Source organism: Chrysemys picta, chromosome 14 (assembly GCF_011386835.1).
Source record: "Chrysemys picta bellii isolate R12L10 chromosome 14, ASM1138683v2, whole genome shotgun sequence".
NCBI lineage: Eukaryota > Metazoa > Chordata > Testudines > Emydidae > Chrysemys > Chrysemys picta.
The window spans coordinates 8521413-8534619 of NC_088804.1; the positions used below are offsets into that span (position 1 = coordinate 8521413).

At 48.0% G+C, this 13207-nt stretch overlaps 1 protein-coding gene across 1 annotated transcript in view; it reads right to left on the reverse strand.

The window, feature by feature from the left end:
• LOC135975575 (cell surface A33 antigen-like) overlaps positions 1-10739 on the reverse strand; it is a 31129-nt gene extending 20390 nt beyond the window's left edge. Inside the window, exons 1-3 of the mRNA XM_065566895.1 lie at positions 10174-10739; positions 4181-4513; positions 1803-2129 (exon numbers count right to left, since the gene is read on the reverse strand). Coding sequence (XP_065422967.1) covers positions 1803-2129; positions 4181-4513; positions 10174-10234 — 721 coding nt within the window. The 5' untranslated portion in view covers positions 10235-10739. The remainder of the gene's footprint in view (positions 1-1802; positions 2130-4180; positions 4514-10173) is intronic.
• Between the last annotated feature and the right edge of the window lie 2468 nt (positions 10740-13207).

The window sequence follows — 13207 nt, forward strand, 5'->3', positions numbered from 1 at the left end:
GTGAAGGTCTCACAGGATCAGCCCGTTAGGAACCTCCTTGACACCCCATCTCAAAACAGTTATTGACTATATGGGGTTTGATCCTGCATTCCTTGTGTTGGGTCTATCGTGACTGGGATGTGGGGTTTTCAAATGAGCTTTTCCTCTTCACTTGGAAGATGGGAAGGATCCTGTAGACCTAGAACCAGCTCAGTGGGCAGCCATCGAGAGTTGCAGCAGAACCTCTCTCTGTACATATTGCCATGCCCACATATTGCAAATGCCACATAGGCATAGGATCCTAGAGCCACAGGGTTACACGGGACTGCAAGGGTCAGCTAGTTTCCCCACCCTGCCAAGATGCAGGATTTGTTGTGTCTAAACCAGGGGGGTCTCAAACTTAATTGCATCGCGACCCCCTTCTGACAACAAAAATTACTACACGACCCCAGGAGGGGGGACCAAAGCCTGAGCCTGTCCGAGCCCCGCTGGCCCAGGTGCAGGGGGGAGCAGAGGGCCGACAACCTGAGCCCTGCTGCCCAGGGCCGAAGCCCTCGGGTTTCGGCTTTGGCCCCAGGCCCCAGCAAGTCTAAGTCAGCCCTAGTGACCCCATCAAAATGGGGTTGCAATCCACTTTGGGGTCCCGTCCCACAGTTTGAGAATCGCTAAACCATCCAAGACCGATGCTCTCCAGCCTCCTTTTGAAAACCTCCAGTGAAGGAGCTTCCACAACCTCCCGAGGTGTCTGTTCCATGCTCACAGTTAGGAAGTTTTTCCTGAGATTTAATCTAAATCTGCTGTGCTGTAGTTTGAACCCATTGCCTCTTGTCCTGCCCTCTGTGGCAAGAGAGAACAACTTTTCTCCATCTTTTTTATGGCAGCCGTTCAAGGATTTCAAGACCGCTATCATGTCCCCCACCTTTATCTTCTCTTTTCCAAACTGCACAGACCAGCCATTGCTCATATGGCTGCATTCCATCCCTTTGATCATCTTCGTCGCTCGCCTCTGGATCCATTCCAGCTTTTCTACATACTTTCCATACAGGGATGTGTTTGATGATGGATGAAGATGTTCTCACAGAATAAGAAGCAACTCTTTAGCCATAAGATCGGTTTAGCTCCAGGTGCAGATGGACATTGGGGGCTGCTTCTTATCCCATCCAGTGCAGTTGTGAGTTAGGTTCATCACCCTCCTTAATGTTCTTATGACAGGTCTGAGTCCTGGGAGGTTCTAAACACCCCTCTCCAGGGGCATTTGGGGGCAATTTTCAAAAGTGCCTATGTGACTTAAACAACAAGGAGTCTGGTGGCACCTTAAAGACTAACAGATTTATTTGGGCATAAGCTTTCGTGAGTAAAAACCTCACTTCTTCGGATGCATATTTATGAAGAAATAAATCTGTTAGTCTTTAAGGTGCCACCAGACTCCTTGTTGTTTTTGTAGATACAGACTAACACGGCTACCCCCTGATATGTGACTTAGGAGCCTAAGTCCTGTTGGCAAAAGTGGGAGTTAGGTGCTGAGATGCTTTTGAAAATCCCAACTACAACTTTTGGTGCCTAAATGCCTTTAAAAATTTGGCCCTGACTGCCTAAGTCCCCTCTGAAAATTGGAGGCTCATAAATCACTTAGGTACTTTGAACTATGTTACCTTCAGTTCCTTACAGGCTGGAGCCCATATTTTTTTAAGGGTTAAATACTGTACACACCTGAGAATTCATACCCGCTTTTGCCAGCTACAGTCTTTCATTCTCTGTCCTTTAGGCTGTCATTTGCTGTCTCTCACAGCATGAAGATCAGATAGGAAAATACTGATACTTACGAGTGATGGTCACTTGGGTTCCGGCTCCTGACACAGACCAGTTCCTCGCTGTGCTCCCCACCTCACACACGTAGGTTCCTGTATCAGTTACATTCACGTTCTTCAGAGTGAATGAAGCAAAACCCTTTTCCAAAGCCAGGGCTGCTGGGCCCCCGCCTCTTTCACTCACCAGCTCCTTCTTCGTTCCCCCATTTCTGCTATGTTTATACCATTTCACATACAAGGCCTTGTTTTTCAATACCGTGAATCTACACTCCATGGTGAGATCTGACCCTTCTGACGCATGGATATTGGCTGGGGTGTGAGTCACCATCAGCTTGGGAAAATCTGCAGGTGAGAAACAGACGATTGCACGTTGATGCAGGAGAATTTCAGGGGCAATGGCTGGTGACTGGGGATGTATTCAAATAAATGTCTCCCCCTCCAGTATTTTGTGTTCTTTTCCCAGCCTGGCCATTTAACATCCCCTGCTTCTCAGAGGTTAAAGTGATGCTTTCACTTAGTTCCACTCATAGCTTTATGATGCCTGGCAAGATCGCTGCAGCCAGCAGGAGCCGCCGGGAGTGCGGGGGTGGGGTGCTGGGCCGCAGCCTGGGCAGGAGGGGTGGGGGGGCGCGGCTACTCCCCGCTAGCAGTGCTGCCACCTTTGCAGGGCTGCCCCCCCCCGCCTCCCCCCCACACACACACACACGCCGCGCCAGCTCCTCCATGGCTAGGGCTTGCCGCCCCTGCCAGCCGACGCTCTGGCTCACCGGTCCCCCGGAAGGTGGCACCTCCCTGCCAAGCCAGGTCACTGCTTTTTGGCGCCCCCAACCACTTGGCGCCCTAGGCGACCGCCTAGTTCGCCTAGTGGTTACACCGGCCCTGCCTAGGAGACAGTCTGGGATACACACCTTAACACACTCAAAACTGCCTGCACCAAACAAGGACATTCTACTAGAGAAGTAGATTGCATCATGGAATGGGCTGTCCAAATAACCTGGCAGAACATGCTTGAATAGAGAAATAAAACCTCCTCTGACCGCACATGAGTTGCTACCTACCACACTACACTAGAACCCCTATGGGGTATCATCAAACATCTATAACCCATACTCGATGGGGACCACATCCTGAAAGAAATCTTCCTGAACCCCCACTTCTGACCTTCAAATAATCTCCCAGCCTCTCCAAGGGCATCATCAGAAGCAAGCTCCCCACAGACCAGACACACCAACTCAAAGCAGCACCAGATCCTGCCAGAACAACAGATGCAAAACCTGCAGACATATCTCCACTGCTACAATGATCAACACCCCCCACAGCTCACCTTTCAAGATCCACGGATCCTACACAAGCCTATCTCAATGTGTGGGGTACCTCATCCAGCGCACTAAATGCCCCAATAACAACGATGTGGGTGAAACCAGACAATCACTATGCTCTTAAATGAACTCACACAGGAAAATGATAAAAGACAAAACCACCCTGTCTCCTGTGGTGAACACGTCTCACAGGTCGGATACAGAGTGGTCCTCATCCTCAAAGTGCACAACACTTTCAAAAGACAAGCCTGGGAGCTTAAATTCATAACTCTGCTAGACATTAAAAATCATGGACTGAACAGAGACACTGGATTTCTGGCTTATTACAACAATCTGTAACCTCCTAACCCCCCTTTTTGTCCTATGACTGCAGAAGTGTTAACGGGCCACCCTGCCTTGAATGGTCCCTTGAAATATGTGTTAACTACTTACGCTAAACCAGCCGTCCTACCCTGTATTTACCTGTGACACTCTGAGTAAGGGCACATCTATACTTAAAACACTGCATCAGCCCAGCTGCACCACTGTCTACACAGAAGGTTCGGTTGGTGTAACTAACTACGTTGCTTAGATGTGTGGATTTTTCACACCCGGGAGCAACGTAGTTATGCCGACATAGGTCTGTAGTGTAGACCAGACCTAAGTTTCCAAGAGCTGAAGAAGAGCTCTGCATAAGCTTGAAAGCTTGTCTCTCTCTCTCACCGACAGAAGTTGTTCCAATAGAAGATATTCCCTCACCCACCTTGTCTCTCCAGTTGCGTATAAGACCTCACAGGCTTAGCCAATTAGAAACCTCCCCTCACATCCCATCTTAAAACAGTTTTTGAATATCTGGGGCTTGACCCTGCATTCCTTGTGCAGACAAAACCCCCACAGAGATCAGTGGAATGCAGGATCAGGACCATTGTACGTACCACAGAATGTCCCCCAGTTTTCCCCACAGCTCTGCCCTTTACACTTTGTGCTGCTCCATCTCCCCCAGCACCACCAGCCCCAGCTCTCTGGAACCAGGCCAGTGTCCTTAGGTCCTCGGAAGGGGTTTTGTAGAACAGAGACGGAAATGCTGGTATTTACCATCGATGGTCACTTGGGTTCCATTCCCAGGAGATGTCCCATCCTTGTTCCCAACCCAACATACATAGGTTCCAGAATCAGTGACATTGGCTTTCTTCACGGTGAGTGAAAGACATCTCTTTTCTGTATCTTCTGATAATCTGATTCGATCTGTTCCCCTGGACAACTTTTCTGTTACATTGTTTCTGGTTTTATACCATTCAGCAAACCACTTGGTTGAATTATTGCTTGTGTTGAATGTACACTCGATGGTGAACTCTGACCTTTCCATTGCACGGATAGAAGGGGGTGTCTGATTCACCACAATGACAGCAGCAGTATTTTCTGCAGCTCCTGAAACACAAAATTCAGTGTCACTATTTGAAATTATTGCAATGGAGGAAGAATTAAATCAAACAAAATTGTTTGCAAATGATCCACTGCAGAATGTTTCCATTTCTCTAGCAGGAAGCCAAGTTCACGAGCAGGAACTCTCTGCTGAAGATCACGGTATGAAGTTCAGAGCGGTGAGTGGGGAGGGCTCAGCTGGGCAGTTTGCACAGGCCCTACTGGCATTGTTAGCTGGCCTGCCCCACTGGCTCCAGCCTGCCGTACGGGCTCCAGGGGCCTCTCCCTAAGTGTCAGTGAGAGAGCACTGGGTGGCTCCTAGGGATCTAGAGAGAAGCCCAGATGCAGGGAATTGGGTCTGCAGGCCCCACGGTGGAGTGTCTGCTCCAGGGAGGCAAATCTCAATGACAATGGGCCAACCAGAGACTTGGGGGGAGGGTTCAAAGGAGGGACATTGAGATGGGAGACACGAGACAACAAAAGGAAGTTGGAGGGGGGAGAAGACTGAGGGAAAGAGAGAGCTGGGAGTGGAAAAGAAAGGATGGGAGAGAGAGAAAGCGAGTGTGTGCAAAGCAGGGGAGAGGGATAGAAAGATGTAGGGGGCCTAAGGAAAGGGGAAGTAAAATAGACAGAAAAGAAAAGGAAGGAAAGGACAATGATCATCGTTGTTGTTGTTGTTTATACTTATTCCCATTGCACCTACAGTCCTCAGCCACTAGTGCAGCCCCGTTGTTTTAGGCCCTGTACGTACAGACTGTAAGAGCCAGTCCCTGCCCTGAAGAGCTCACTGTCTACGAGTGGGAGAAGAAAAAGAGATACTGTAGAGGGGGAGTTTACTTATTCCCTGTGCACAGGGGCACCACCAGTCTCTTCCCAGTACGGGGGCTGAGATGGACCAGACAGAAAATTGGGGGGCTGAGCCCCATTGCCACAAAGCCCCACCCCTCTTTGTAGCCCCTCTCCATGGCCAAGTCCGAGGCCATGACCGGGCAGTGAAGGTGTTGGCTGCTGACAGCCAGTAAGAGCTGCCCTGGCAGGGGAACCTGGCTCGGGGGCCGGAAGAGCCCTCGGGGAGCAGCGACCACAGGGGTGGGGCCCAGGAGCCTAGCCTGGAGTGGGTCAGTCTGGGCTGCTGTGGGGAGCCCCGGATCTACCACCTGCCCTGGGCGCTGCGCCCTGGTGCGTGGGGATAGGGATCAGGGGCTGTTCTTGGGCACCCCAGTCCTCTGCCCAGGTTTATTTCTCCGCTGCTGCTGGAGCTGGGCACCCCGCCAGCAGCCTCTGCTCTCTCCACTCTGCCTTCAGAGCTGGGCAGCTGGAGAGTGGCAGCTGATACAGCAGGGCTAAGGCAAATTTTGGGGTGGTTCTAGCCCCTGCAAGCACTGCCCCTGCCTATGCACTAGAGCACACTGCCTGCCCCCAATTATTATTATTATTTATTATTAAGCAGTACTGCTAACAAACACAATATTCTACAGAACAAAGAGCAGGATGATGTATTTCTGTCTTACAGTACTGATGAAATACCTTCTATTCCATCAGTAACTAGGCAGGATGTAAACTAGCAATGTTACAGGTAAACTTTTTTTATTCTGCAGGACTGGATATCTTGCACCCAAGAGCATTAAAAGAATTGGCCGAGGAGCTTGCAGAACCATTTTGTTTTTAATAACTCCTGGCACAATGGGGATGTTCCAGAGGACGGGGGGAGAGGTAATGTTGTGCCAGTATTTTAAAAGGGTAAACGGGTGACCTGGAAAACTCTGAGCTGGTTAGTCTGACTTTAATCCCAGACAAACAAACTTGATATAGTTTTTTGATGACGAATTTGGTTGATAAAGGTAACTGTTGACATAACACTTGGGGCTTGTACACACTACCACTTACCGACCTAAGCACAGTTGTAGACAGCGTTATGTCGGCAGAAGAGCTTCTCCCACAGACATAGCTCCTACCTCTCATGGGGGTGTATTTATTGTGCCAATGGGAGAGCGCTCTCCCGTCGGCATAGAGCATCTTCACCACACAGGCTACAGTGGCGCAACAACATCGAGTGTAGACTAGCCCTTAGACTTCTGTAAGGCCTCTGATATTCTGATTTCATATGGTGCTGTGTTTTTAAATCAACATAGCATATAGAATCCTAGAACTGTAGGACTGGAAAGGACCTAGTTCAGTCCCCTGCACTCATGGCAGGGCTAAGTATTATCTAGACCATCCCTGACAGGTGTGTGTCTAACCTGCTCTTAAAAATCTCCAGTGATGGAGATTCCACAGTCTCCCTAGGCAATTTATTCCAGTGCTTAACCACCTTGACAGTTAAGAAGCTTTTCTTAATATCCAACCTAAACTGCCCTTGCTGCAATTTAAGCCCATTGCTTCTTGTCCTGTCCTCAGAGGTTAAGGAGAACAATTTTTCTCCCTCCTCCTTGTAACAACCTATTATGTGCTTGAAAACTGTTGTCATGTGTCCCCCCCGCCTCAGTCTTCTCTTCTCCAGACTAAACAAAGCCAATTTTTTTCAAACTTCGCTCATAGGTCCTGTTTTCTCGACCTGTAATAATTTTTGTTGCTCTTCTCTGGACTTTCTCTAATTTGTCCACATCTTTCCTGAAATGTGGTCCCCAGAACTGGACACAATGCTCCAGTTGAGGCCTAATCAGTGCGGAGTAGAGTGGAAGAATTACTTCTCGTGTCTTGCTTACAACACTCCGGCTAATACATCCCAGAACGATGTTTGCTTTTTTTTTTTTAATTGCAACAGTGTTACACTGTTGACTCACATTTAGTGTGTAATCCACTATGACCCCCAGATCCCTTTCTGCAGTGCTCCTTCCTAGGCAGTCATTTCCCATTTTGTATGTATGCAGCTCATTGTTCCTTCCTAAGTGTCCTTATTGAATTTCATCCTATTTCTCCAGCTTGTCCATATCATTTTGATCCCATCCTCCAAAGCGCTTGCAAGTTGGTATCATCTGTAAACTTTATAAGTCTACTCTCTATGCCATTATTTAAATCACCGTTGAAGATATTGAACAGAACTGGACCCAGAACTGATCCCTGTGGGACCCTACTCGATATGCCCTTGCACCTTGACTATGAACCACTGATAATGACTCCTCTCTGGGAATGGATTTCCAATCAGTTATGCACCCGCCTTGTAGTAGCTTCATCTAGGTTGTATTTCCCTAGTTTGTTTATGAGATGGTCATGTGAGACAATATCAAAAGCCTTACTAAAGTCCAGATATACCACATCTACTGCTTCTCCCCTATTCACAAGGCTTGTTAACCTGTCAAAGAAAGCTATTTGGTTGGTTTGACATGATTTGTTCTTGACAAATCTATGCTGACTGTTACTTATCAACTTACTGTATTCTAGGTATTTGCAAATTGATTGCTTAATTATTTGCTCCACTATCTTTCTGGGTACTGAAGTTAAGCTGATTGGCCTGTAATTCCCCAAGTTGTCCTTATTTCCCTTTTTATAGAATGGCACTAGATTTGCCTTTTTCCAGTTCTCTGGAATCTTTCCTGTCTTCCATGACTTTTTGAAGACAATTCCTAATGGCTTAGATAGCTCCTCAGTCAGCTCCTTGAGTATTCTAGGATGTATTTCATCAGGCCCTGGTGACTTGAAAACATCTAAATTGTCTAATTTTTAACTTGTTTTTTCCCTATTTTAGCCTCAGATCCTACCTCATTTTCACTTGCATTCACTATGTGAGGCCTTGGCTACACTCGCGGATTCACTGCGCTGCCGCGAAGCGCGAGTGTAGTCGCACCGCCAGCGCTGTGAGAGCTCTCTCGCAGTGCTGCAAGTACTCCACCTCTCCAAGGGGAATAGTTTGCAGCGCTGAGAATTGCCAGTGTAGCCAAGGCCTCATCCAATCACTACTCATCTTTTCGGTGAAAACTGAAACAAAAACGTCATTAGCACCTCTGCCATTTCCACACTTTCTGTTTCTGTGTCCTGCGCCCCCCGTTGAGTAACGGGCCCACCCTGTCCTTGGTCGTCTTATTGATTCTAATATGATTTAGCTCAAAGAAGTTCTGGGCTTGATGCAGGAATTACTAAGCGAGACTCTATGACCTGTGTTCTGCAGGAGGTCAGTGTAGATGTTCATAATGATCCTTCGCTGGCCTTAAAATCTATCAAACTATGAACACATGAAACACAGGATGTTATTCTGCTGCACCTTGTCAGAGCTTAAGTCTGTCCACTTTTGCCTTAGCTTCTAGTTCCTGCAGTTGAATATCTGCCATTCTTTGTTCATGGTCAAACCACAGGCGTGCTCTTTCAGCAGCTTCTCTTTCCATATCAGCTATGTTTTGCTTTTGTTCAAGTTGTAGCTGCTGGTTTTTCACCGCAAGCATTTTCGCTGGTTCTGCTTCCTTATCACGGGCAATTAACAGATTTTTCAGTTCCTGCTCTGGGGCCTTTTTCTTAAAAGACAACTCCCTCTGTGAGCACAATTCTTCTAGGCTTTTTCTGTCAGGAACTTGATCATGGGTCACTCACTGAAACTGATTGTTAACCCTTAAACTCTCCCATATCAAAATTATTTTTTTTGACAAGCATGTGGTTCTCATCCAAAAGCCCAATTAACCTGTGGTAATGTGTATCCAGGCAGGACTACACCACTGTGACCAGGGTCCCGGGGGGAGCCAACCGTGGTCACTCAATTACGGTGAACTGCAAAGAATGGGGCAGCCTCATCTCCAGCTGCAGCCCTGGTTTCAGCCCCAAACTCCCAGCCCTGCTCCTGGCTGCAGCCCTGGCCACAGCCACGGCTCCACTCCCAGCCATGGCCCCAGCCGCAGCTCTGACCCTGGCCTCAGCTCCTGACCACGCCTGCAACTCTGCTCTCCGCTCCCAGCTGCGGCTCCCAACCACGGTTTCCGGAGAGGGCCCAGACACGTTCCATTACGGGTAAGGGGGGGTGTGACAGAAAAAGTTTGGGGACCCGCCTTAGAGCGCTGGCAGGGGAAGTGGGATGGGAACGCTGGAGTTAGCTGCAAAAGGGGGCTGGGCAAGGTGGATTCGTTCACAATGGGGCTACTCAGCACGAGCGGGGGGGGGGGCAGAATCTAGGGCGATCGTAAAACAGCTTCTTTACCAGCTTTGCTGACACAGTGGCCAACATCTCCTCTGATTTGTTCCCACAGACGTCAGTTGAGTTCTTCCAGCCGTGAGTTCAGATCAGTCCATTGTTTTTTAATCTATGGCCAGGTCTGTGCTAGAAAAGCTTTGCTACTCTAACTACACCGGCAAACCCTCCTAGAGGAGACACAGCTCATAGCAGGGGGGAAAGTGCTCTTGCTAGTACAGCTTCCACCAGCTCCTTCAGCAAAATAAGCTACACTGGCCACAGCACTTTCTGGCTGGTATCGCATCTACACTGGGGCTTTTGCTGATACAGAATGTCTTCATAAAAATCACACCTCTCAGTGACAGTGCTGTGCTGGCAGGAGTTTCTAGTGTACACCTGGCATAAGACGGAAATGCTGTAAATTGATTTTCAATGATGATGCTCAGATCAAAACCAATAACACAGTCGTTACCTCTCTACACCCTTTAATTCCACAGAAAGATTTGTTACAATTCCTCCCGTCTGCACCCGAAACACTAGCTTCTGTGAAAGAGCAAAACCCCCCCAAACTCACCCATCCACGGAGACAGGAGAAGTGGCCAAAGCAGAGAGAGCCTTTCCAGCCGGGCTCTCATGTTCCTTCAAGAACCTTTCCCTGGCAGCGCTGTCAGGGGCCCTAACTGAGGAGGTGTCAGATCTGCTGCTAAAACAGCCGGTGCTCTTAGTTCTTGCAGCTCATTGGCTGAGGTAACCCCAGAGCCATTGCTGCACTCTCTCTCCCCGTCCCTTTTCGTGCTGTCCCTTACGAACTCTCCTCTGCTCGATGGTATTTTTATCTGCTGATTCTTTGTTCCATGCATGAGTTTCCTGCCAGTATCCCCTGCCCACTTCCCTATTCTGTCACACTGAATGTTCTCAGATCACACAGTGAATTTAAAAATATTGCTCTTGAATTAATTTTTAAAACTTCCTCTCTCCTCTCCATCAAACTCTACACTAACCCGGCCTTCTCAGAGTTTGAAAGTATCAGACCTGCAATGTCCATGGCCCTGAATCTCCCTCTGCAAGGTCTGAGTCATTTCTATTCCAGTTGTATCCTCTCAGAGGGGGCGTGGATCGGGGTCCAGAATAACAAATATACCATGTAAAATACAGATGTCATTCCCAAAGAGCGGTGCAGTGGGGTTGTAGTACAAAGAGTGAGCAAAATGGAGGTGCAGTTTTAACTTTGCTTTTGAAAATCTCATCAGGTTCTAGTCCCGTCTGTAAAACTAAACCCAAACCCAGCCATGGGTCACACCTGAGTCCTATTTTATCTGAGCCCCCCAGATCAGGAAGGGTTTGGGTGGCAGTTCTGCTGTTGGCCCTTCAGTCCCTCACACTGACATGCTGCCTGCATATGGAAGGCCTGGGTAGCTGCAGAATTCAATCCATGATTAAGAATGAAAATCCCTGATGCCTGATACATGCTGCCACATCCCGGAGATGGCAGACCCAGGTGCACAGATGTGACGTCCCTTCATACAAAACAATGCAACTTAACTGGAAATGACACACACCTGGCAATCTAAGTTTGAAAAGAAGTGTGTGTTTTGCTTAACCAGAAGAGCAGTGCAGTGTCCATTGGTAAATAAGCAATGCCCCAATGGAGGGTAAGCAAAGCACAGAGTCACCCCTGTGAAGGGAGGAGGAGAGCAGCTGTACCTGGTGTGATAAGGAATGTCCCTGGTGATCGTATTTGGGAAGAAGGCAACATCGTTGGCCATACATGTCTAGGTGTGAGCAACGCAACAGGTTTCAGCTGTCACAATGGAGGCGACGAAGTATGTCACACCTGCCAAGAGGAAGGACAATGCAGATGGGCAAAAGGAAATCTCCCGGTACTTCAGACAGACTAAGGTGAGATCTACACTAGTGACTGTATTCTGTGTCTAGGCTTGTGAGCAATCACCCCCTATTGTCCCCCAGAACCAAGTGTCTGCAGGCAAACAGAGAGTGAGTGAGCTAGGCCACCTGAGGGGTGCAGTGTACATGTCTCCGGCTGTGGCCTGGCCCCATTCCTATGCCAACTGGCAGCATGGACAGGGGTAAAGGGACTATACCAGGTCCCGAGTTTCAATAGTCCTCCACCTCCTGCCCCACAATGCTCTGAATCTTTTTCTGCCTGTTCCTTCCCCAATCTATAAAGGGCCGTGTCCCCCATTTTCACCCGTAGGCATGAACTGCGCTGACCACATCAGAACAGCTTTCTGCTGCACTCTTTGATTAGTACAGGTGAACGTGGAACCTGCTCCAAGGGCAGCCACCTGGCTCACCAGCCACGCTTGGGCACTGCTGATCAGTGTGTCGTCGGAGTACTCCATCCTCCCCGACTTTGTGCCCCGCTGTCTGGACATTTCTCGGCCAGTATTCTGGCAGTGACAGTCCTGGGGCTGCACAGACTGGGCGAAGGGAGGGGGCGGGTTTAGAAGAGTTCCTGTTGAGGGTGGGACCATTGTAGAAAACGTACAGTTGTTTGTCTAATAGCTTTTTTTTTTTTGTCCCTTCAGTTTCAGTGCTTCTCTTGTCCCCCCGCCCCCCAATCTTACCATCCACTTACAAAGAGGAGCTGCACAGAACCGGGGTGGAGTTTGGGGGTTAGGTCCAGGGAGGGAAAGTTGGCACTAGTTACACTGGTCTACAATTTTTGAGAAGTCGTCTGCTTCAGAGATAAAATGTGCTATTTATTATGTATTTTGATGTGTTGAATTCAAATATGACAATTAAAACAACAGATTGGCTACTGTTTCTAAGATATTTAAGTTTTTACATTTTATGTCTATGTATATTGTGTAGATAGTAGAGTTTTCATGTGTTTATGGTTGCCTTACATGATAATATTTCACCTGTCCTGTTTATGTAACACTTTAAAAATCAGCAAAAGGGTTATATAAATAAAATGTATTATGAAACAAAAGGCAAAAAACTATTATGTACATAGTTTAGTCCTATTCAGTGTCTACTTGGCGCTTCTTGGCTTGTCTCTTGTATTCATTAAATGGAGCATCTCTTGTCACTGTCCAGCAATAGTCTGCAAGCATTGATGGGCTCCATTTGCCCTGATAGCGTTTCTCCATTGTTGCAATGTCCTGGTGAAATCGCTCGCCGTACTCATCGCTCACTGCTCCGCAGTTCGGTGGAAAAAAATCTAGACGAGAGTGCAAAAAATGTATCTTTAGTGACATGTTGCAACCAAGGCTTTTGTATGCCTTGAGGAGGTTTTCCACCAACAACCTGTAGTTGTCTGCCTTGTTGTTTCCGAGAAAATTTATTGCCACTAACTGGAAGGCTTTCCATGCCGTCTTTTCCTTGCCACGCAGTGCATGGTCAAATGCATCATCTCGAAGAAGTTCACGAATCTGAGGACCAACAAAGACACCTTCCTTTATCTTAGCTTCATTTAACCTTGGAAATTTTCCATGGAGGTACTTGAAAGCTGCTTGTGTTTTGTCAATGGCCTTGACAAAGTTCTTCATCAGACCCAGCTTGATGTGTAAGAGTGGTAACAAAATCTTCCTTGATTCAACAAGTGGTGGATGCTGAACACTTTTCCTCCCAGGCTCCAATGA